This window comes from Babylonia areolata, chromosome 10, assembly GCF_041734735.1.
Source record: "Babylonia areolata isolate BAREFJ2019XMU chromosome 10, ASM4173473v1, whole genome shotgun sequence".
Lineage (NCBI taxonomy): Eukaryota > Metazoa > Mollusca > Gastropoda > Neogastropoda > Buccinidae > Babylonia > Babylonia areolata.
The window spans coordinates 34570307-34595707 of NC_134885.1; the positions used below are offsets into that span (position 1 = coordinate 34570307).

Sequence of the window (25401 nt, forward strand, 5' to 3'; positions counted from 1 at the left end):
GTATCAGCTCCGCCGGAATCATTGTAAGGAAGGCCAATTAATTAGATTCTGCGTGGCATGGGTAACGTGACATACTGCTTCATACTGTCTCTGAAAGTAGAAACGTATGATGGAACAGTAAATCAGCAAAGTTCTTCATTTTCTCTTTTGCCAGTATAGTACATATTAGTCACTGAATAGTACACCAGTCTATCGAGTGTTTGCGTGTCCGACTCTCTGAGTAGCTGTCTTTTTCTCTGTGTGTGCGTGTGTACAGACAACAGTACTAGTAGAATATGTGGACTGAAGTGATCTGAGAAGATGTTAGTGACACCGTTCATCAGTCATATTTTCTTTTTCTTCTTTCTTTTTTCTTTCAAGTCCACGTATGTTGTTCGTTGTGGTCATTATCTGTGCACACTCACTTCGTCAATCTTTTTCCTATTGATTAATCAACTCAATTGATTATTTTCGTAACTTGATTATCAGTAGTAATATAATAATAGTATTCATATAGCGCTGAATCTCAGTTTTGCAGAGACAAATCAAAGCGCTTTCACCGACACCAGTCATTCACACCCATGCATAAGTCTAAGACGGAAAAACTGAAGACAAGGAACTTGGAAGAGGTCAGTTGGTTTTAATGCCAGACCCGAGGTGAGTGCCAGTGGAGACCTGACGAAGCCAAAAACGAAGTTCATTCGACAAAAAAAAATGTGTGATTGATTCACGGGCCATATTCCAATAAGGGTGAAACTGGAATAATTTCAACTGGAACTTGTGTTGTGTGCCTCACACACACACACACACACACACACACACACACACACACACACATCGCACACACACTGACAGACACACACACACACACACACACACACACACACACCGTCCGGCGTCAGTGACACCCGCACGGCACGCACACGCAAACGCACACACACAACGCTTTGAAGTTTGGCGATACACGAGCCGTTCGAAGTTACACGCTGTTCGCAATTACACCTTTCTTCCTTATTTTATTACTGAGCTGAAGAATATTATACTTTTGAGCTCGATGGAGATACTTTGGAGACCGCATCCTTTTTCATGAATGGGGTAAAAAGTTTTCAAGGACCATCACTCTTTCATCAAAACAAACATCAGAGTCATGTGAGAACCAGGAGGCCGAAACGAAAAGCAGACGAAACAAAGACGGACCTGACTCTGTGGGTTGGTGCGTGAGTGACGTGACGACAGGGTTAGTTTAGAGGGTAAAGCTTTTAGGATAAACCCTTTTAACCTTCTGTGTACTCATGGACGGACTGAAAAACAGGAATGGCTAGAAATGATGTCATTTCAAATATCTACTTTCTTTTTCAATTTTTTGTCCTCGTTGATTGACTGACGAGCAACTTCCTGGCCGAAGAATCTCTGAAGAAACTGCTGCACAGGAGAAAGAGTGGTGGCAGGGGGCGGGGTTGGGGGGCAGTACTGATATCAGATAACAGTTTCCGTCAGTGCCATGTGAATATGTGTCTTCGGCCTTCCCACTGGTCAAGAAATAAGGACCTATTTTTAGATCAGTGGTGTCATCTGTACCACTGACCTATGACAAGCCAGAACTGACCATCACTTCCAAATTAATGGCTGGACAGAGATATATATACTCTGGTCCCCGACTGCCTGGAGAAAAATCTCCCTGATTTGAACAGCTTGATGGAGATTTATAGTCCGGACCTCAGAATTACAAGCTTGTGTACCAACTGAGATATTTCTGCTCACTTTCTTTTGGGAAAGAGAATAAAACGCTTGCCAGGAAACAGTAGGTCAACCCTATTTTGAAAAAAAATCCTTAATATCTAGTGCCTATGGTCTACCCTTTCTCACCAGTTAAGTTCATGTATGTTTGTGAGTATGTGATTCTGAGATATAGCTGACACTGATCGCTGAGATGTTATCAATCATTGTGTCCAGATAGTGTACTTCGATCCACTTTTCCACCCCTTTCAAACTGTCAGCAGAAGCCTATATTTTATTTTGATTTTAAGCAAAAAAAGATTGATAGAGACATATGGAAAAAGAAAGTTCTTTTTATTTTGGCAGGTCAATAAACCAAAGATGTGTAGCAGATTCAACAAAAAAACACTACTGTACTTCTTTGTTCTTTAGTATTCTAAGCATTCATCTTTAACACTCATTGCCTCAACTTGAAATCCATTCATGAGATGGAAAAAGAAAGTGTCAGATTGGAATTTGTGTCAAAGTTGTTTTGATTTCATTCTGGTGGTATTCACTTATAATTTCTGCATGCTTTGTTCTGAAGGTAGTTTGTACAGCAGTTGAAGAAAAACAGAGCAATTCCATCACAATGTCAAGCAGCTACGGAGCTGTGAGGGAATATCGTGATGACCCTTCAGCCCCTTCCTCTCGGGCTGTGGGATACCAGTCAGGAGGTAAGAAATTCTTTTCTTTTCTTTTATCTGATTTTACTTTAAAAAAAACAACAAATTTAATCTTTACATTTTATCATCATTATTTCAAAATCATCATCACCGTCTTCTGCTGCTTTTGCTTCAGTTTTTTTTTCATTTTGTTTTTGCTGTTATTGTTCTTCTTCTTCATTTTCATCTCCTGTAGTTCTTGTTTTCATACTTTAAAAAAAAAATCTTAACAGTTTTGTGTTTAGATGTAGCTCCTGTTTTGTATCACATATATTTTGTACTGTTTAAATATGAAATATTTTCTTGTGTGTTCACAGATATTATCACTCAGTCATATGCAGTGACATGTCATTGTTAAAGAACTGAACAAAAATCTTTCTCTTGGCCTAATAGTAAAACGTGGATTCCCAATTCCAGTTTAGACATCTCTCAAAACACATCTCCTCCATTCTCCCTACCATCTTATGGAATGATGTTCTTCCTGAAATTTTGCTGTATGTATGTGTTCATGTGCCTGAGTGTGTGTTGTTGTTGTTGTTTTTGTGTGTGTGTGTTTATGTTTGTGGAAGGTATGTCATTTTTGAATGCTTGTACACCTATGCATGTATGACTTTCATTGTAAATGCCATGAGCTCCCTGGCTGAGAGTTGTAAGCATCAGTCTGAATTATAAAATAGAATGGAGTTATGTCCTTGTTTTCAAATGTACCAATGTCACAAGGAGTATTGGAGTGGATAGTACATATGAAAAGTACAAACACAAAATGGAAATCATATACAAACACAAACACCGTAGGATTTTAGACATGCGTGCATACATATAAGTGCTTGTGCATGTGCACACTCACTCAAATGCATCGCCTTTCCCCCATCTCCCCATGCCCCACCCCCACACAGAGCATACCAATGCATGAACATTATTGTTTATATATATACCATAGATAGATAGATAGAAGAAATTTGATTGCAGAATTTGTGTTGAAATATGGGACCTGTGGGTTCTAGGGTCTGCCTCTATCCAGGAACTGTGTGATCAGATCAGCAGCAACATTTTCCAGATCAACAATGGCGGTAAAAACATTTTTTACTTTTTTTTTTCAACTGTATGTTCTGATGTGGAATTACAGGTTGCATGTGGTCAAGAAGAATTATATGTTTAACAAAAAGAAAGAAAAAAAGTGTAATATGTTCACAGGCATGCATGCCTGCCTGCACACACACACACACACACACACACACACACACACTCACAAACCAAACAACCAAACAAACAAACAAAACACAATGCACACGCACACACACACACACACACACACACGTTTAAACGCATTAAGAGATGCTGATTTTTTTTTTTTGCCTTTGTACCTCTTTAATATACTGTTGTATTCCATTATGTGCTATTGTTTGGGTATTGTTTAATGGGAGGCGCTTACTGCCGAACATATGGGGAGTTTGTGCCAAATAAGTAATAAATATATCATAATTACTCCAAGAGACACTTGATACGAACTCATCGGCCCAGATAGCCAGCACATGCACTCAAACATTGATTCTGAGGTGGCGCACTCTGATGGGGTAGAATTATGTGGAGTGGTGGCCTAGAGGTAACGCGTCTGCCTAGGAAGTGAGAGAATCTGAGTGCACTGGTTTGAATCACAGCTCAGCCACCGATATTTTCTCCCCCTCCACTAGACCTTGAGTGGTGGTCTGGACGCTAGTCATTCGGATGAAACTATAAACCGAGGTCCTGTGTGCAGCATGCACTTAGCGCACGTAAAAGAAACTACAGCAACAAAAAGGTTGTTCCTGGCAAAATTCTGTGCAAAAATCCACTTTGATAGGAAAAATAAATAAAACTGCACGCAGGAAGAAATATAAAAAAAATGGGTGGCGCTGTAGTGTAGCGACGCGCTCTCACTGGGGAGAGCAGCCCTAGTTTCACACAGAGAAATCTGTTGTGATAAAAAGAAATGCAAATACAATCACAATTTCTTGCTATTAAGTCTGTTGAAGAACTGTTCAGAATGCAAATTCATTAATTGAATTAATTCAGATTTTATCTGCACACTTGATCAGTATCTGTCCTTTTTAAAAAAAAATCTTTTTTGCAGGTATTATGTTAAAGAAAAATAGTCATTTGTTTGATTTTCTTTACATGTGCTTATCCATTTATTTTTGGTATATAGTATTTATTTGTTCTGAAGATCATTAGCATTAACACACCATCCCTTGACTGCCATTGGCTGAACATTATGTGTGTGTGTGCGCCCACGCGTATGTGTGTGGGCGTATATATGTATGTCTGTGTGTATGCACTTGCATGTGTGTGTGTGTGTGTGTGTGTGTGTGTGTGTGTGTGTGTGTGTTCATGCATATGTCTTTTACTATTTTCAGCCAACACCATTGAAAGGGCGATGAAGAGTATTGGAACCAAGAGGGATACCCCGATGATAAGAGACAAAATGTGAGTTTCTGTGTTCTCTATCTTACTGCAGGGCTGATTGAGAAAAGTGTTCACGGGTCTGTTCCAGTGCAACTGTACACTGTGGAACGTGGAGCAGAAATTCCTTTGTTTCTTTTTGTGTTTGTGAGCTACAACATGTTCACTTGTTTGACCGTTTTGACCCCACCACATATGCAGTCATACTCTGTTTCAGGTTTCAGGTGTGCACATGCTGGGTTTGTTCATGTTTCCATTACCCACCAAACACTGACAGGGGTTATGGGATCTGTAACATAAGTATTTCATCTTCTGCATACGATACACACATGAGGGGGATTCAGCCGCTAGGCAGGTGTGCACAAATGTTGACCTGGGAGATAGGAATAATCCACACCCTTAGTTAATCCACCAGGCGCTGACTCCTTCGCTCATGCTTCTCCTTTGGGTCCATGCATCAGCCAAGTATCTGCTCCCTCGACATCCCCCTCTTTCAACAACAACAACAACAACAACAAATAACAAACAAACAAAAAATTAGCAGATGTGGAGTAGTGTATTGGGATCATTCTGTTTGCTTTGATGCCACCTTGAATCTGAAACTGGTTTGGGGTTTTTTCCCCACAACCTCTCATTGCTTTGATGCCACCTTGAATCTGAAACTGGTTTGGTTTTTTTTCCCCACAACCTCTCATTGCTTTGATGCCACCCTGAATCTGAAACTGGTTTGGTTTTTTTCCCCACAACCTCTCAATCATGTCTTCCGTCTTTCTTCTTTGCCTTTCTCTGTCTTGAAATATCCCTGTCTCTCTCTGTCTTCTTATCCTTTCTCTGTCTTGAAATATCCCTGTCTCTCTCTCTTTCTTCTTTGCCTTTCTCTGTCTTGAAATATCCCTGTCTCTTTCTTCTTTGCCTTTCTCTGTCTTGAAATATCCCTGTCTCTCTCTCTTTCTTCTTTGCCTTTCTCTGTCTTGACTTGAAATATCCCTGTCTCTCTCTTCCTTCTTTGCCTTTCTCTGTCTTGAAATATCCCTGTCTCTCTCTCTTTCTTCTTTGCCTTTCTCTGTCTTGAAATATCCCTGTCTCTTTCTTCTTTGCCTTTCTCTGTCTTGAAATATCCCTGTCTCTCTCTCTCTTTCTTCTTTGCCTGTCTCTGTCTTGAAATATCCCTGTCTCTCTCTCTCTTTCTTCTTTGCCTTTCTCTGTCTTGAAATATCTCTGTCTCTCTCTTTCTTCTTTGCCTTTCTCTGTCTTGAAATATCCCTGTCTCTCTCTCTCTTTCTTCTTTGCCTTTCTCTGTCTTGAAATATCCCTGTCTCTCTCTTCAGTGTAAACCCCTCCCCTCCCCACCACCACCACCATGACCTTTTATGCCTTATTTATGAGAGCCTAAATCGACACGTCTCTCACATCCTCTATCTTTCCTTCTCCCAATTTTCATTTTATGTTTTGTCGTCCTGCTCAGTATGGTTTAAGGCTGAAATATATTCAGCCCAAATATTTTCAAAATCCATGTCGTTTTAGATATGATTTACCCCAGAAAATGGAGTATGGCTGCCTACATGGCAGGGTAAAAACGGTCATACACATAAAAGCCCACTCGCGTATATATGAGTGAACGTGGGAGTTGAAGCCCACGAACGCAGAAGAAGAAGATATAATTTGTTTATGTCTACCAGGAATGAGATTGTACGATCTAATCTGGCGTTTTACGTTTATAAAAGCTCTGAAACGATTACATATGGTTTGCAACTTGGACGATACAACTGAAAAAGATATGAATATCTATAATTATTATTATTTGTTTGTTTCTTTTTTTTTTTTGTTCTTTCTCCAGTTATAAGAGGCACTTGTTTTGTTGCTGTATGATTGCCCCCTTCCGTAAGGGGCCTTGGCCTAAACTGAATAAAACATATCGCATTCGCATTCGCATTTCGCATTCGCATCTCCTTATTTCACTCTGTCTCTGTCTGTCTGTCTGTCTGTTTGTCTGCCTGTCTCTCACTCTCACTCTCTCCCTCATTTCATTCTGTCTCTGTCTCTCTCATTCACCTTTACCAATGGTAAACATTTATGTGGTACCAAAGAATGAACGATTCATAAATGTATATCATATATGCTGGTTTGATACGGTGATTTTTCTCTTGTTATTTCTCTACTTCTTTTTTTTTTTTTCATTTTGTGCCCTTTCTCTTGTGATAGTTGGAATGCAAAAAAAAAAAAAAAAAAAAAAAGTATGCTTATGGTGTTACCCTCAGTAGATGAAAATTCCTTTTTCCTTCCTTCCATCCATCCTGCCTTCTTTCCTTTTGAAAAAGAAAAGGGATTGTATGCTTACCGTATTACCTTCAGTAGATAAAATTCCTTCTTCCTTCCTTTCATCCTTCCTTCTGAAAAAAAAAAAAAGATTGTATGCTTACCGTGTTACCGTCAGTAGATATAGATTCCTTCTTTCTTCCTTTCATCCTTCCTTCCTTCTGAAAAAAAGAAAAAAGATTGTATGCTTACCGTGTTACCTTCGGTAGATATAAATTCCTTCTTTCTTCCTTTCATCCTTCCTTCCTTCTGAAAAAAAAAAAAAAGATTGTATGCTTACCGTGTTACCATCAGTAGATATAGACTCCTTCTTCCTTCCTTTCATCCTTCCTTCCTTCCTTCCAAAAAAAAAAAAAAGATTGTATGTTTACCGTGTTACCGTCAGTAGATATAGATTCCTACTTTCTTCCTTTCATCCTTCCTTCCTTCTGAAAAAAAAAAAAAAAGATTGTATGCTTACCGTGTTACCATCAGTAGATACAGACTCCTTCTTTTTTCCTTTCATCCTTCCTTCCTTCTGAAAAAAAGAAAGAAAAAAAGATTGTATGCTTACCATGTTACCATCAGTAGATATAGATTCCTTCTTTCTTCCTTTCATCCTTCCTTCCTTCTGTAAAAAAAAAAAAGAAAAAAAGATTGTATGCTTACCATGTTACCGTCAGTAGATATAGATTCTTTCTTTCTTCCTTTCATCCTTCCTTCCTTCTGAAAAAAAAAAAAAAAAAGATTGTATGCTTACCGTGTTACCGTCAGTAGATATAGATTCCTTCTTTCTTCCTTTCATCCTTCCTTCCTTCTGAAAAAATAAAAAAGGAAAAAAAAAGGATTGTATGCTAGTAGTGTTACCGTCAGTAGATATAAATTCCTTCTTTCTTCCTTTCATCCTTCCTTCCTTCTGAAAAAAAAAAGATTGTATGCTTACCGTGTTACCATCAGTAGATATAGACTTCTTCTTTTTTCCTTTCATCCTTCCTTCCTTCTGAAAAAAAAAAGAAAAAAGATTGTATGCTTGCCGTCTAACCGTCAGTAGATATACATTCCTTCTTTTTTCCTTTCATCCTTCCTTCCTTCTGAAAAAAAAAGAAAAGATTGTATGCTTACCGTGTTACCGTCAGTAGATATAGATTCCTTCTTTCTTCCTTTCATCCTTCCTTCCTTCTGAAAAAAAAAAAAAGATTGTATACTTACCGTGTTACCATCAGTAGATATAGATTCTTTCTTTCTTCCTTTCATCCTTCCTTCCTTCTGAAAAAAAAAAAAAAAAGATTGTATGCTTACCGTGTTACCATCAGTAGATATAGACTCCTTCTTTTTTCCTTTCATCCTTCCTTCCTTCTGAAAAAAAAAGAAAAAAAGATTGTATGCTTACCGTGTTACCGTCAGTAGATATAGATTCCTTCTTTCTTCCTTTCATCCTTCCTTCCTTCTGAAAAAAAAAAGAAAAAAAAAAGGATTGTATGCTTACCGTGTTACCATCAGTAGATATAAATTCCTTCTTTCTTCCTTTCATCCTTCCTTCCTTCTGAAAAAAAAAAAAAAAAGATTGTATGCTTACCGTGTTACCATCAGTAGATATAAATTCCTTCTTTCTTCCTTTCATCCTTCCTTCCTTCTGAAAAAAAAAAAAAAAAAGATTGTATGCTTACCGTGTTACCATCAGTAGATATAGACTCCTTCTTTTTTCCTTTCATCCTTCCTTCCTTCTGAAAAAAAAAAGAAAAAAAGATTGTATGCTTACCGTGTTACCATCAGTATATATAGAATCCTTCTTTCTTCCTTTCATCCTTCCTTCCTTCTGAAAAAATAAAAAAAAGATTGTATGCTTACCGTGTTACCATCAGTAGATGTAGACTCCTTCTTTTTTCCTTTCATCCTTCCTTCCTTCCTTCCAAAAAAAAAAAAAAAAAAAAAAAAAAAGATTGTATGCTTACCGTGTTACCATCAGTAGAAATAAATTCCTTCTTTCTTCCTTTCATCCTTCCTTCCTTCCCTTCCTGTCCAGCCACGAGGTGTCGACCAATGTGAGCAAAGTGGTGAAGGACACCACTAGACTGATCCGGAGTGCCAGTGCCACTGCAATGCGTGGCGACCGGGTGAGCCGTGTCCGTCTTGTCTGTCTGTCCATTGCTCTGTCTGTCTGTCTGTCTGTGTATTTTTGGCTGGCTGGTTGTCTGTCCGTCCGTCTGTCTTTCTGTTTGTTTGTTTTTTGTTGTCTTTTTTTTTTCTTTTTTTTTTTCACTTTTGCAAAGTGAAGGTTCTTTTCTCTAAATCAAAAACAAAAAAGTATGTTACGATTGAAATGTCAGAATTTCATTACTAGCCTGGTAATAGGTATACCTACATACATTCATACATACATGCATGCATGCATGCATGCATACAGACAGACAGACAGACAGACAGACAGACATGCATTTACACATTCGTACACACAATCATACGCACAGTCATTCATGTGCACATATAAATGCACATACATATATACATGTGTAAACCTCCCCTTGCTTCTATCGTAAAGAATAAGCCAATGGTCTTTACCCAACACAAAGGGAGTCGGGTTCGGGGAAAAGACAGATTAGGATTCACTATAATAAAGAAAACACAGTCAGGCCCAAAGATGCTTCCTGTTCACTTTAATTTTGTTTCAACACTCTCTTAAGACTAAAAGGTGGAAAAGTTATACTAATTGACTAGCTAAAGAAGAAAATACTAACTAAAAAAAGAAAAACGGTAAAGAAAAAAAGGGGAAAAAAGGGCTCTAGCAACCGTGGCCTGGAAACATCAATGCAAACCAACATAAGAACAATGCATTGTACATTCATTTCCAGACTTACAGTTACACACAATAATACCAACATATATCATACGTTTCCCCATCCAAATGGAGGAACAACATACAGAATCTGGAATTAACAATTCCATGGGGCTGGGTACCCCAACCCAAACTTCATACAAGAGCATATCATTCATGAGACACGTGATAAGGGAATGCGCTATAGTACACCGAACCTCCAGTTCAGTCAACTCATATAGCATTATTAGCTCTCCACCTTGGGTTTTGCGCAACGGGTCATCAGCGAAGACAACCCACCCAAAACAAGAACCAATTAAGTGATGCGACAATCACTCTATGAATAAGGTAAACACCATCCAGTTTAACCCTATGCCGACCGAGTCGGAACATCATCTTCCAATTATGTGGACCTCATTCATCCAACATCATTGGGTCACCTGATTCCCACGTGTTCAACCAACAACGCTCATTAGCTCGCGTTTACAGTCAATCACAATTTGGATAACTGACCCCCCGTCCTTCCCTAGGCGACTGCTTCCAACAAGAGTGGGGCACTAACTGATTCCCCGCCCTCTGTTCTGGCACTACAGGGCGCGGTTCCTGAAATTACTACACCTCATAATTATTCACTAGGGCTATTCTATTTTAATTTTATTGACTAACCAAAAGTTTTTTCCCCATAGATTCCAAAGTACATACATTCAAAACTGATTTCCTATTTTTTTCATGTACATCATCTAAATCTCAACCAAAACTCTCTTACAAATAATAAACAAAATAATCAGGACTATTTTCTTAAAATTTACGGGAGAGTCTATTCCTCCCGCGAAATCCCCGCGAAAATATAGCGTCCTATCATCCCAGGGCGGCTAACAGCTGGCATTAATCACCCTGACTTCAACTTAAACAGAACTGACAACCCGATGGTATCAGGGCTCACCACAGGCTTGCCTATAGGTGCACATTCCCACGGTCAGTCCCACACCTTGACCACGAGAGCGTCTGTAACATTAGACGGCTAGCTTTCAGTTTCCCACCAGCAGCCTTGGTGCCAGCATTAAAACCACAAGAACAAACTTCATACTCGTACGCCCTGTACGGGTGTACACATGCATATATATATGGACATATTTGTACATACATACATACATACATTGTAAACACAAAGTGCACATATGGAAACAGAGGGACAAACAGACAGCATGCACATTTGCACCTGTGCACACATACACACATACACATAAACTTACACACATACACATGCGCAATTGCATGCGTGCACGCGCGCACACACACACAATGTTTATAGAGACGACCTTTATAAATCCAGCTTTCTATACTCTGGTGGAAATTTATGGAATAACCTTTCACTCATTTTAAAAGATATAATGAATAAAAATGTGTTTAAGAAAAATATGAAAAGTCATCTTATGAACTGTCCAAAAGATTAACAATAATACAAATCTATATCTGTTAGTTACCAAATTCATGATTTGTGAAATGTTTTGTATATGCCTTTGGTGGCAGTTTGCTTCTTGTAAGAGGGTGTATGTGTATGCGAAACAGGATGTGTTGTAAATGTGTTGTAAATGCTAATGTGTATTTCATTTTCGCACAATTCTTGTATGCACGTAACTATATCGTCCCCGCGTCTCTGCCGTGGTTCTCATGGGGCATTTTCTTCGATGGCCACGAAATGATTCAGCGCTTATAGCTTTTAGAGGCGTTTGATTGGCTAAGAGCAGACCGGGCAAGATGGCTTGTCTTTTCACTGATAGCCGCACAGAATTTGGCCAAGCAGAGCAAACCGATAGGCCTAGTTTGCATCAGTTTGACATGGTAAGTATATGTATCACCAAACATGGAGTATAATACAAACTCCTCCTTTCTAGTACTTTTGTGTGTTTTGTTCTATGTACCACCCCACTTTTTCTCTGGGGTTTTTTTGGTGTTTTTTTTTTTTTCCAGATGGCTTGATGTACAAAAGCAGTCGTTGCTTATTGAATTACCATCTTGAAATAAAAATTTTGACTTTGACTTTGACACATAGATTTGCAAAGTGCTGCCTAAGCAATAGTTTTGCTGTGTCAGTGTTTGTCTTTGGCAAGGAAAAAAATACTGGGTTTTTTGTAAAATGAACAAAATATTTCCTTGGATAATGCATTATTTCATGAAGTAAAATAAAAAACTTCATACACACACCAAAAAAGAAACAGAAAAAAAAAGAAAGGTAGTGGCTTTTAGCAAAAGAATGACTGATTCCGGAGTTAAGATTTTTCTCATAGTTATCTGTCCAGCTTGTTAAGTGTTTGTTTTTATTTTATTTCAGGACTAGATAAAGAAATTTTGTTGTTCAGGTACTTTCCTCTGCAAGTACCAGTACTCAGGATGTGACAACTGATTATGAAGGCATGTGTGTGTGTGTGTGTGTGTGTGTGTGTGTTCATGTCTGTGCATGCATGTGTGTGTGTGTGTGTGTGTGTGTGTGTATTCATGTCTGTGCATGCATGCATATGTGTGTGTGTGTGTGTGCAGCAACAGAAAATGCAGGTTCAGCGTTTAAGCAGTGGATTCCAGGAATCTGTATCGCGGTTCCAGACGCTTCAGAAGGTGAGCTTTTGTAAAGGCATCTTTGCGGTACTTGTGCATGAGACAGTATAGAAGTGAACAGAATCTTTTTATTGATCTTAGCCATTTGTTGTTGCTGCTGTTGTTTGTGTTTGTGTGAGGAAGAGTAAACTGCGAGATGACGTGGTGTGGGTTGCATGAGCGAAGTTTGTGTATTGTTAAGAATGATCCAAACTCAGTGGTAAATTCCATGTTCTTAGGAACATTCTGAACTAGTAAGCAGACATACCGTGCAAAGATGACCTTACGCAACCTGGCCCAGAACGCTAAATGTTTCAACGACTTTGATGCGAGTTTTAGATAATCCCAGAGCACATCTTATTTGTATCATCTTGATCATGAAGGGGATGCAACAGCAGCAATAGCAGGAGGGAAATATGTTATTTTGATTTCTTGTCTTTAAGTGTGCATGGGGGTTAAAGTGAGCAGCTGGTATAAAAACAGTCATACACATTAACCCCCAACTCAGAGATATGAATGAACATGAGTCTCAGCCAATGAATACAGAAGAAGAATCAGAAACATTTAAAACAATTTTTTGTTAGGCAGTGATTAATAATATTGAGAAACTTTTCTCAGCTGTGTTTCTGTAGATAGTTATAGATATGTCGTTGGCATTCCTATAATGGTATACCTTTAATAATGTATATTTGTTTAGCACCCTTGACATGAAGTAGATGATAAAATGAATCACTCATGACCACTCTCTCAGTTTCTCTGTCTCTCTCTCTTTCTTTGTCTCTGTCTCTGTCTCTCTGTCTTTTCTCTCTCTCTCTTCCTTTTTTTTTTTTTTTCCTTTTTTGAAGAATCTGCTTTTGTGCATGCATTTTCTTACCTTTTTTTTCCCCCCTGTGGACCGGATGTAAAAAAAGCAATTGTGCTTCTTCCCTTACCCTCGTGAAATCAAGATTTTGTTTGTTCGTTCGTTTATTCATTCTCTCTCTCTCTCTCTCTCTCTCTCTCTCTCTCTTCTCTCTCTTCTCCAGCCCTCCCTAGCCTTCCCTACCACTCCCATACCTCAAACATGCAGAGTGAGTTGGCAGGTATGGGGACTGTGCCTAGTTTCTGATGCCTTCGTAATGTGCAAATGGACAGTTGATTTTATTTTTAGAAAAAAAATTTTTTTTCTTCTAGGAAGCCATGGAGAAAGTGAAGGCAGCAGCGAAGCTGGGAGGAACCCAGTCTGATGCCTCCAAGCCGCCTGACAACACTGCAGAAGTTGGTGTGAGTTTGTTTCCCTCCCTTACACAGTGAAGGTTCTATTCTTCCTCTTCTTCTTCTTCTTCTTCTTCTGCGTTCACTCGTATGCACACGAGTGGGCTTTTACGTGTATGACCGTTTTTACCCCGCCATGTAGGCAGCCATACTCCGTTTTCGGGGGTGTGCATGCTGGGTATGTTCTTGTTTCCATAACCCACTGAACGCTGACATGGATTACAGTATCTTTAACGTGCGTATTTGATCTTCTGCTTGCATATACACACGAAGGGGGTTCAGGTACTAGCAGGTCTGCACATATGTTGACCTGGGAGATCGTAAAAATCTCCACCCTTTACCCACCAGGCACCGTCACCATGATTCGAACCCGGGACCTTCAGATTGACAGTCCAACGCTTTAACCACTCGGCTATTGCACCCGTCGTTCTATTCTTCCAAAAGTTTGCAACATGTTTCTTAGTGGCACAGTGAAAGGATAAATTCCATTTAAAGTTTGACACCATGATTAATACTGGAGATAAACCTGAGATTTAAGCATTATGAATGCATTATTCTTTACATACGTACAGACACAAAAGATTTTTCAAAACACTTTTCCATACATGTATTCTAAAGTAGGAAGATTGCACAAAAAAGAGGCAGGGTTTTTTGTGGGGTTTTTTTTTTTTTTTTTTTTTTTTTGCTGCTGATTCTTTCGCTCTCTCTCTCACACACACACACACACACATACCTCTTAAACATCCCATCCAAACACCACCATCACCACCACCACCACCACACGACCCCTCCAACAACTCACTCTTTCTGTCTGTCTCTCTCTCTTGACCTGTTTTCAGAAATATTTCAGGAGAGTGAAAATTCCCAGTCCATATATGTAGGACTCGAACCCACAAACACTTCACTTTCTAGTCAGGCATGTCACCACTAGGCCACCGCTCCACTCCACTCAACCATGTTGTTGAGACCTGCAGGACGAAGCAGGGAGTTTCTTCTTCTTCTTCTTCTGCGTTCGTGGGCTGCAACTCCCACGTTCACTCGTATGCACACAAGTGGGCTTTTACGTGTATGGCCGTTTTTACCCCGCCATGTAGGCGGCCATACTCCGTTTTCGGGGGTGTGCATGCTGGGTATGTTCTTGTTTCCATAACCCACCAAACGCTGACATGGATTACAGGATCTTTAACGTGCGTATTTGATCTTCTGTTTGCATATACACACGAAGGGAGTTCAGGCACTAGCAGGTCTGCACATATGTTGACCTGGGAGATCGTAAAAACCTCCACCCTTTACCTAACAGGCGCCGTCACCGTGATTCGAACCCGGGACCCTCAGATTGACAGTCCAACGCTTTAACCACTCGGCTATTGCGCCCGTCGAAGCAGGGAGTGAAAAAGTTCATGTGGTGTGTATCAACAGGGTGCTGACGATCGGCAACGTTTGCTGGAAGACAATCCTTTCGCTCAGCTGCAGGCGCAAAAAGTGGTCATTGAGGATGACCTATCCCTTCTGCAGGAACGAGAAGAGAGAATCCGGCAGCTGGAGGTGTGTAAAGTGTTGTTGTTTTGTTGTGTTTTTGATGATGGTGTGTGCATTTTGTGTATGAAGAATGGCTTTGACAGTGCACTCAGCTGTTGCACTCAGTGCACTCAGCTGTAGTGCAACTGCACTGATGGGGTACAAAGTGTTAAAGCAGTTAGTTCTTCTTGGTTATTGCAGTGTGTGTGTGCACGCGCACATGTGTGTGTGTGTGTGTCTGCAGCTGCACACTGGTGCTAGTGCGCACTCTTTTTTTTTTGTACAAGCTATTGTATTTTATCTTTTACTTTTTTTTTTATTATAGATATTTATTCATCATTTCATGGTTAATTTTGTAATTTCTGTTGATGTTCTACACAAACTGAGTGTAGGTTTTCAAGGCCTGATAGGTATCTGCCTTTTTTCTGTTTTTTTTTAACCCACAGATGTTGTGTAGCATATATGGATCAGTCCGCACACTTTGACCTCTCCTTGAAATTGAATCTGAAACTGTCCTTAACATGTTATTTTTTTGTTGTTGTTTTGTTGTCACAGGCATCTGATTTTTCATTTCAGCAGATTGGATTATTGTGTCAACGGTATATTCCATTCGATTAGTTTGAGTCTTGTTTCAGTTACAAGGAGGTGTCAGTGTGTATAGGCTGATCCATATAAGCGACACCGCATCAGCTTGAGAAACAAATTTCCATAAAAAAAGCTTTAGAAAATAGAAAAAAGAAAAATAACATCATAAAAAAAAAAAAACCCGGAGTAGATGCCTGACTTACACATAAAGCCAGTGCACTGATCACGACCTATAGGGTGATATGCAGAGTTACGCAAGGATTCCTATGAGTGAATGAATGGCCCCACCACGGTTTCCTGTGCTTTTTTTTTTGCTTTTTTAAACTCACTGAGCCCTGTACCTAAGCATTGCTCTGGCATCAAAATTCATCTCATGAAAACGGTTTTCATGTTCCTACAAATGCACAAGCTACAAAGAATGGGAGATAGCTTCTGCAGTATTTCTGGATGTGTCCACACACAATTTGGAGGAAAAACAGTGTACGGTACTTTCTGCGTTCTGTTCTGTATCAATATGGCATGAAGCCTGCCAAGGCCGCAAACTCCCAGTGTTGATTGGGTTAACTTTGGTGCAGTTATTTATTTATTTTATTTTATTTTATTTTTTTTTCTCAAGGCCTGACAAAGCGCGTTGGGTTACGCTGCTGGTCAGGCATCTGCTTGGCAGATGCGGTGTAGCGTATATAGATTTGTCCGAATGCAGTGACGCCGTCTTGAGCTACTGAAACTGAACTGCAGTTAAATCTCTTTGTCTCTTTGAGACAGCATGTGTACATACTCCTGTTCAAAGAAAGAAAGCTATATACATGATTTTCATTTTCCTTTCTGTATTACTGTATCTGTCATTTCTCTGTCTCTGTCCTTTCTCTCTCTGTCTCTGTCCATTTCTTTCTGCGTTTACAAAGGCATACATGGAAAGTGTGCACACATGCTTGGTGTTTGTCTCAATCATTTCTTTTATAAAAGAAAGGGAGGCATTGTGAGGTGAGATAAAGTGTTTGGAAACTGGTTTTTATTATCTTTAAATGATAATGTTATTTTAATTACGCATACTTAACCATGACCCACTAGCGCAGACTCCGGCAGGGGTCTAATTCCTGTCCTGTGCAAACTACTACCTGCCTGTGTGGAGAAAACGAAAGTAGCTATGGCCGATAACCTCCCTGTTATTTTATCCCTCTTTGTCAGCAACGTTATCTTATATGTAAATTAAACTGAATTCCATTCTTTCACCATTGATTTGGTAGGAACACTCAACTATTGGAATATTTAGGCAGTGCCTGGCATTCATATTTAGTCTTCCTTATGTTTGATGTACTGCTAACTTTTTCTTTTCTTTTGTAAGTATTTTATTTTTACTTTATTTTTAGAATAAACATCAAGAAAGCACAGATAACATGAAGAACAGATGCACAAACCGAAAGAGAGCTTTCGTGGCCAGTCACTATTGTATGCTGCTAATCATCACAAAAGGACCAAGTCACGAGTCCAAAATGTTTTTGTTTCAAGACAAGACAAGACAAGACAATACAGGAAATCCTGTGGGGGCACACTGAAATATTACATATTTCACATAACTTATACAAATATGAGTAACATTCGGTATTGTGCTTCTTTGTGAGGGTTTACAGTGGCCACACCAACTGTTTGGTTAAGACATACATTTTGAGGAAGAAAAGAAAAGAAGAAAAAAAAAAGTAACATAATAGAGATACAGCATTATACAATATATACTTACCGGAAGTGAGTAGGCATTTATGCGAAGCGGGCAGAATCTTACTACATATGGCAGTCGCTAGTCAGGGTACATTTGCTGTGATACATCATGTGGAGTAATGGCCTAGAGGTAACGCGTCCGCCTAGGAAGCGAGAGAATCTGAGCGCGCTGGTTCGAATCACGGCTCAGCCGCCGATATTTTCTCCCCCTCCACTAGACCTTGAGTGGTGGTCTGGATGCTAGTCATTCGGATGAGATGATAAACTGAGGTCCCGTGTGCAGCATGCACTTAGCGCACGTAAAAGAACCTGTGGCAACAAAAGGGTCGTTCCTGGCAAAATTCTGTAGAAAAATCCACTTGAATAGGAAAAACAAATCAAACTGCACGCACGAAAAGATGCAAAAAAAGAAAAAAAAGGGTGGCGCTGTAGTGTAGCAATGCGCTCTCCCTGGGGAGAGCAGCCCAAATTTCACTGTCTGTTGTGATAAAAAGAGATACAAATACAAATACAAATATTGAAATATGCTGCATTGCAAAGAGATGGGAGACCCCGTTCTGTTCCCCCTCCCTAATTATCACCTGATTACTGAAGTCATTAAGGACATGTTTGACTGCCATTGCTGAGTAGAACTGGTTAGATTTCCCAAGCAATGATGACAAATATTTTCCTGGCCTGAATCTTGCTTTCAATTCAAGGAAATTTGTTGACATTTTCAGTCAGACATCCTGGATGTCAATGAAATTTTTCGAGACCTTGGTGCCATGGTGACCGAGCAGGGGGGAATGCTGGGTAAGTGATGGAGATGGATGTGTTTGCTACGAGAACGTAATGATCTGTCAATATCCTTTCATTCTATGTGAAAGAAAAATGTGATAGTGATGTGAATGTTTCCCCATTGTCTGGGGGGGGGGGGGGGAAGAATGCGATGATATGTAAATGTTCTCTAATTTTGCACACAAAAAAAGAATATAACATCATGTGAATACTCTGTCTTTACTTGTGAACAACCAAAAAAAAAAGTTAATTCAGTGTTCTCTCATAATTTGTGTGAACAAAAAGTGATAGAATGTGAATAGTAATATTCCCACATTGTGTAATATCATGTAAATGCTCTGTCATTGTTTGTGAAAAAAAGAAGTCTGAATATGTGAATGTTCTGAAACTATTTAAAAAAAAAAAAAAGAGAATGTGATAATAATAAGAACATTTTCTTAAGGTTTGTGTGGAATAAAAGTGATATGTGAAAGTTCCCACAATGTCTCTTTAAAAAAAAAATGGAATGTACGGTTATGATATGTGAATGCTGTCTTTTTGTTTGTGGGGGTCGGATGTGGGGTGGGTGAGAGTGGGGGGAGGGGGGGGGTGGGCGTTTGATGATTTGTGAATATTTAATTATTGTCTATATGGAAAAAAGTGCTATAATTTAGCTCTTATTCTTGTTTATAGACAAATCAAAGCACTTTTATACCAGCCATTAAATACATGCATAACTCTGATTCTGATGGATTAAAAACAAAACTTACAGTTATATCTAAATAGAAGGCTTTTTTTTTTCTTTTTTCTTTTTTTTTTTAGCACACAATGAGAAAATATTCACTTATGATTTTCCACATACAAATAGAAAATATTCACATATTATTTAATCTTTCGTAACATATTATTAGGATATTCAGCCACTTCACTGGTTCCCTGTTTCACAGAGAATCCAAGTACAAGATCGGCACACTGTGTCACACAAATGCATGAATAAATCTGTCCCTCCTTGTCTCTGTGACTGCCTTCAGCCCTTCACCCCACCTCACACTCTATGATCAACTTTGTATCCAGTCTTTATTTCCATGTTCCCAGATTCAAACCCTTCACCGCTGGGTTCTCTCGGTCTCTGGACCTTACACCTGCAGTGAGCTCCCTCATTCGCTTCATGAAATTTCTGGTCTCGGCTCTGGCCTTAAAACCTACCTCTTTTCAGAATAGCTCCCCACTCTGTGAATCTTGGTAACGGCGCCTGGTGGGTAAAGTGTGCAGATTTTTCCTATCTCTCGGGTCAACATATGTGCAGATCTGCTTGTGCCTGATCCCCCTTCATGTGTATACACATGCAGAAGATCAAATATGCATCTTAAAGTTCCTGTAATCCATGTCAGCATCGGGTGGGTTATAGCATGCACACCCCCGAAAACAAAATATGACGAGGTAAATAAAGAAGATGGTCATGCAGGTAAAATGTTACATGTCTGTCTGAGTGTGTATGTGTGCGTACCAGAAATTTGATTGAATGACACAGGAAACGAATGATCAGCGCCAAATGGCAGCCATCAGATGGCTCTTCCCAGGTTGGCAGCCTGTTGTGCAAGGGACCCCATGTTTGTAAAGTGCTTAGAGCTTGGTCTCTGACCAAAGATAAGCGCTATACAAGTATCCGTATCATTTATTCACTTATTCTTCACTCCCACTTTCTGGTAACTTTTTGACTCACTTGTGTAAACAGAGTGAGTCTATGTTTTAACCCGGTGTTCGGTTGTCTGTGTGTGTGTGTCTGTGTGTCCGTGGTAAACTTTAACATTGACATTTTCTCAGCAAATGCTTTGTCAGTTGACACCAAATTAGGCGTAAAAATAGGAAAAATTCAGTTCTTTCCAGTCATCTTGTTTAAAACAATATTGCACCTCTGGGATGGGCACAAAAAAGAAAAAAGAAAAAAGAAGCCTAATTATATGCAAACTGCATTTACTGTTATATTTATATTTTTTGTATTCTCTAAACTTGGCACTTTTTGGTGCAGATAGTAAAAAAGGGAAATTACTCTGTAATTAATGCTAGGGGACTTAATTTGCTTTAAACTGATCTTTCTCATCTTAAACATTACATTTTGAAATTATACTCAATACATAAAAAGCTTGGATTTTTTTGTTTTTAAATGTATCACAAGTGAGTCTTGAAGGCCTTGCCTCTCTTGTTTGTGGTTGTTGCTGATGTTGTTGCTGGAGTGCCATGTCAAAATCAGCTAAGCTTGGGACTTGTGATCCAGTGCTCACTAGCAGTCAGGGTTCAAGGCCGTGTTTCAGCATGGTGTTGCGTCCTTGGGAAAGGCACTTTACTCCGATTTCCCCCACATCACCCGCATGTCAATGGGTTCGGTTGGGAAAGGTTAAAACAGCGGGAGGAGAGGATTGGGCCCCTGCCTTCCTGCGCCAAAGTTTCAGTTTCAGTAGCTCAAGGAGGCGTCACTGCGTTCGGACAAATCCATATACGCTACACCACATCTGCCAAGCAGATGCCTGACCAGCAGCGTAACCCAATGCGCTTAGTCAGGCCTTGAGAAGAGCAAAAACCGCCAAAAACTGTACACAGTGGATATGGATTCACTGCCCTGATGGCCGTAAAAAGCCATGGGACCTATAACCTCCCCTTAATTTTGTTGTTGTTGTTGTTGACTGTGGTGTTGCAGACGAAATTGAGGACAATGTGGTGAGAGTGGTGACTGATGTGGAAAGTGCCAATAAGGATCTGGGGAAGGCAGCCGAATTCCAGGTAAAGTTTTCCGCAGCACAGGTCATCCTGTTACAGCACTTAACTCTCTCCATACGAACGGCGAAAGAGACGACGTTAACAGCGTTTCACCCCAATTACAATCATCAAAATATTGCAAGCGGAAGGCTCTTATACTGAAGACGTGAATGTTGACAAAGAATACCACAATTCTGATGACGGAAGCTAAAGGTTGGGTCATTCAGACACCCACTGGACATCTGAGGTGTCTGTGTAGAGGAGAAGAGAGGACTGGCTGTACTGAGTGAGATAAAGCACACATGGGCAAAGAGGACCACTTTCCTTTCTAGAGAGAGAGGTAATGAATATGATCTTTTTTCTTTTTCTTTCTTTATCCAGATGAAGGCCAGAGCTTCTTACTGAAGGTGGATGAAGAAAAAATATAACACAATAAATCAGCAACACAAATCAACCAAAAGTAGCCATTGCAAATATTCAGCCACGTTCACACAGTAACTTTTCATTTTTCCTTCAAGGCTTGTGTGTGTGTGTGTGTGTGTGTGTGTGTTAGAGTGGATTCATGTCTAGATGACATGACAAAACTGAACCTTAAAAAAAAGAAAAAAAGAATGAAATAAAATGGTACTAGACAAAGCGCCAACAATCTCACTATCTCTGCATATTTCTCTCTCTCTCTCTCTCTCTCTCTCTCTCTCTCTCTCTCTCTCTCTCTCTCTCTCTCTCTCTCTCTCTATCTCTCTCTCTCTGTCTCTCTCTGTCTTGCTGTCTCTATCTGTCTGTCACTCTCTCTCTCTCAACTTATTTGTGAAATTTTAGTTGAGAGAGAGACAGAGAGGTTGTAGATGTTTTCTCTTGTACAATTTTCCTGATACATTATTTGCACTGGCCTTTTTGATTGTGTTTACAGAGTTCGGGTTGTTGTTTTCTTTTTTAACATCATTTCGGCCTTTCTTGTGCTTTGAACAAATGTTTCTATAGTTTCCCCAGATGTCCATTTCCCGTTTCCAATCATTTTAGCTGACATTTGTTTCCATGGCAACCAAACAAGGGAAGCAGAAAAATTTTTTTCAGGTCCTCTTGTAATGTAGTAAAGATTGAAACCATAACGTGGAAGTTGTTGAGGCATTGTTACCCCTCACAGACATGCCTATACCATCCTGATTTATCTGTATTGCTTTTTTGCAGAAAACAAACAAAAAATATTGCTGCATTACAAAAATGCAAAAAAAATATGTGGCATTCTGGGAGGAAAAAATGTGTGTGGTGGATTTCTTTAACTGATTGCAATGCCAGCCAGCTTAGACATGTATGTGCCAGCATGGAAATGAAAATTTAGAAAGGCTGCTAAATGAATTGGCAAACCATCAGTGTGATGCAGAGGAATGTGTGTGAGAACTTTATATTTGTGCATGTGGTGTTGTCTGTGCCACCAGACAGTTGTGTTAAAAGGTTAAGACAAGAGAGGCAAGGCCTTCAAGACTCACTTGTGATATGTACTGAGTATAATTTCAAAATGTAATGTTTAAGATGAGAAAGATCAGTGAATAGCAAATTAAGTCCCCTAGCATTAATTACAGAGTAATTTCCCTTTTTTACTATCTGCACCAAAACGTTTGCATAATAAATAAAACTTCCATGCTTAGCAAAAGAAGTTCCCTGTTTGAATAAAAAATGATATTAATGACTGCTCTTGTTGTTGTGTCAGAACATCAGACCAAAGTGCCAAGTTTAGAGAATACAAAAAATATAAATATAACAGTAAATGCAGTTTGCTTATAATTAGGCTTCATTTTTTTATTTTTTTGTGCCCATCCCAGAGGTGCAATATTGTTTTAAACAAGATGACTGGAAAGAACTGAATTTTTCCTATTTTTATGCCTAATTTGGTGTCAACTGACAAAGTATTTGCAGAGAAAATGTCAATGTTAAGGTTTACCACGGACACACACACACACACACACACACACACACAGACAACTGAACACCGGGTTAAAACATAGACTCACTTTGTTTACACAAGGGAGTCAAAAAGACAAAAAAAAAAGGGGTTAAAATTTGAAGGTTCCATAGTCTTTTTCAGCCAAAGGGGACAGTGATTTCTTATCCACTGTGATTAGGGTTTGGCATAGGAAGGCTGGGCCCAGTCCTCTCCTTCCGCCATTTTTAACTTTCCCCAAAGGATGTCAGGTACCCATTCACACCTGGTTGGAGTGAGGAAAACCGGGAGTAAAGCACCCTTCCCAAGGACACAACACCATGCCAAAACAGGGGCCTCGAACCTGGACCACTGGTGAGCACTGGATCAGAAGTCCTACAGCTGACTGATTCTGCCAGTGCAAATTGAGTTTAAAAAAAAAAAAAAATGTATATAATTATATGTATATTATAGCAAGGATCTGGTGTTCATTTTTTGTTATGCATTGAGGACAACACTGACAGTTAAAAAAAAGAAAAAGAAAAAAAAAAGTGTGCATTAAATCATGTCCTGATCCATCTGTGCCATGACCGATTATCATCAGACACCCCCCACACACCACTCCTGTCCCCCCACCCCCAAGATTCTTTAATAAAAAAGAAAGAAGTGTTTTTTTATATATATTTTTTAAATAATAAAATGAATGAAAAGAGTGTTGAACCTTGGTGGCGACGGGCGCAATAGCCGAGTGGTTAAAGCTGTTGGACTGTCAATCTGAGGGTCCCGGATTCAAATCATGGTGACGGTGCCAGGTGGGTAAAGGGTGGAGATTTTTACGATCTCCCAGGTCAACATATGTGCAGACCTGCTAGTGCCTGAACCCCCTTCGTGTGTATATGCAAGCAGAAGATCAGATACGCACGTTAAAGATCCTGTAATCCATGTCAGCGTTCGGTGGGTTATGGAAACAAGAACATACCCAGCATGCACACCCCTGAAAACGGAGTATGGCTGCCTACATGGCGGGGTAAAAACGGTCATACACGTAAAAGCCCACTCGTGTGCATACGAGTGAACGCAAAAGAAAAAAAAAGAAAAAGAACCTTGGTGTCGGTGTGTTGCAGAAAAGATCCAGGAAGAAGATGTGCTGCCTTCTGGTACTGTTGCTCGTCATCGTCATCATCATCGTTCTGGTCGTCGTCCTCTCCGTGAATTAAAAGTGCCAGCGCTCCTGTGTTCCTTCTTCCAGTGATTCAGCAAGTTTTATCAACAGTCTAAGAACAATCAGTTTTATTTTTTGATTAGTCTAGAATCATTTTGGTTTCTGAACTGTTGAGAAATGTGTTTGCTAAAGTGTAAGGCTTTTGTGATGTTTGTTTGTGAAATCTTTTGGAGGGTCTCAGGGGGATGATACTGAAAGTATTTTCAGGTATTTGGTGTGTTTTCTGACATTTTGATGGTTGTGCAGTCCCAACACGTTCATACATGTCATTTAAATAAATGCATGGGATATGAAGAGTGAATGATTGATCTAGAATGAATAATAAAAAAAAAGGTCAGCTGCTTAAAAATGGAATGTGTACATTGCATGATCTGCTCTGTTTCAATGCTAATTTGAAAAATTATGGAATGGAGGGTATAGACCTGTGTTATATTCAAAATTAATTTTTTTTAATTCTATAGATCAACCCATATCAGTTTACCAGTTTTTTGGGTTTTTTTTGTTTTGTGTGTGTGTGTGTGTGTGTGTTTGTTTTTTGTTTTGTTTTTTTAGATTTTTTAATTATTATTTTTTTACAACTATATCAACTGGAAAGCATGGTAAATGTTCCTGTGAAATATATCTGACCTGTTTTCAAGATCATGGTTTACATAAATGGATAAAATATCAACAAAGAAGTTAAACAGCAGTTTGTTATAACAGTATGCTTCAGGTTTGTTGTAATTGTGATGAAGATGTTGTGCTTGGCTTCAAAAGATGTTTTGTTATCAAAAGGAAAGACACCAATATGTGTACATGTGTATGTTTTGTTGTTTGGATTCTGTTGTCCACAAGTCAATGGAAAGGAAGTGAAGGAAATGTTGGTTGGGCCAGTTTTTCCTGTTTCGTACATGCTCCCCACGTTCCCAGAATCCTATCTTGTTTCTCACGTTTGGCACTCAGGACCAGTGGCTTCTTCCAGCTTTCCTTTAAAGGAAGTGAGGGGTGAGTGGGAAATATTGCTCACAGTGTCAGTGTATCTGTTTCAATTTCTATGCATTTGAATTTTTTTTTTTGGCAGATTAAACATGGAATAACTCATTCTGGTCCAGGTACAAGTTAACTCGTTCCATGATTGCTTCCCCTGTGGGCCAGGTACGAG

The 25401-nt window shown here is 39.4% G+C and overlaps 1 protein-coding gene across 1 annotated transcript; it reads left to right on the forward strand.

The window, feature by feature from the left end:
- The first annotated feature begins 1125 nt into the window (after positions 1-1125).
- On the forward strand, positions 1126-25401 carry LOC143286965 (syntaxin-7-like). Its single transcript, XM_076594949.1, has 11 exons — positions 1126-1184; positions 2282-2411; positions 3404-3469; positions 4793-4862; positions 9157-9247; positions 12484-12558; positions 13711-13800; positions 15211-15336; positions 18330-18402; positions 21062-21144; positions 24163-25401. Exons 2-11 carry the CDS (start codon positions 2327-2329, stop codon positions 24253-24255), a joined length of 852 nt encoding a protein of 283 aa, XP_076451064.1. The 5' UTR covers positions 1126-1184; positions 2282-2326; the 3' UTR covers positions 24256-25401.

Excerpts from the sequence above, each read along its gene's own strand:
- LOC143286965 (XM_076594949.1), top strand. The coding sequence starts at position 2,327 with ATGTCAAGCAGCTACGGAGCTGTGAGGGAATATCGTGATGACCCTTCA. Across the intron at positions 3,470-4,792 it reads TTTCCAGATCAACAATGGCG|CCAACACCATTGAAAGGGCG; the intron begins GTAAAAACATTT and ends TACTATTTTCAG. Across the intron at positions 15,337-18,329 it reads AGAGAATCCGGCAGCTGGAG|TCAGACATCCTGGATGTCAA; the intron begins GTGTGTAAAGTG and ends TGACATTTTCAG.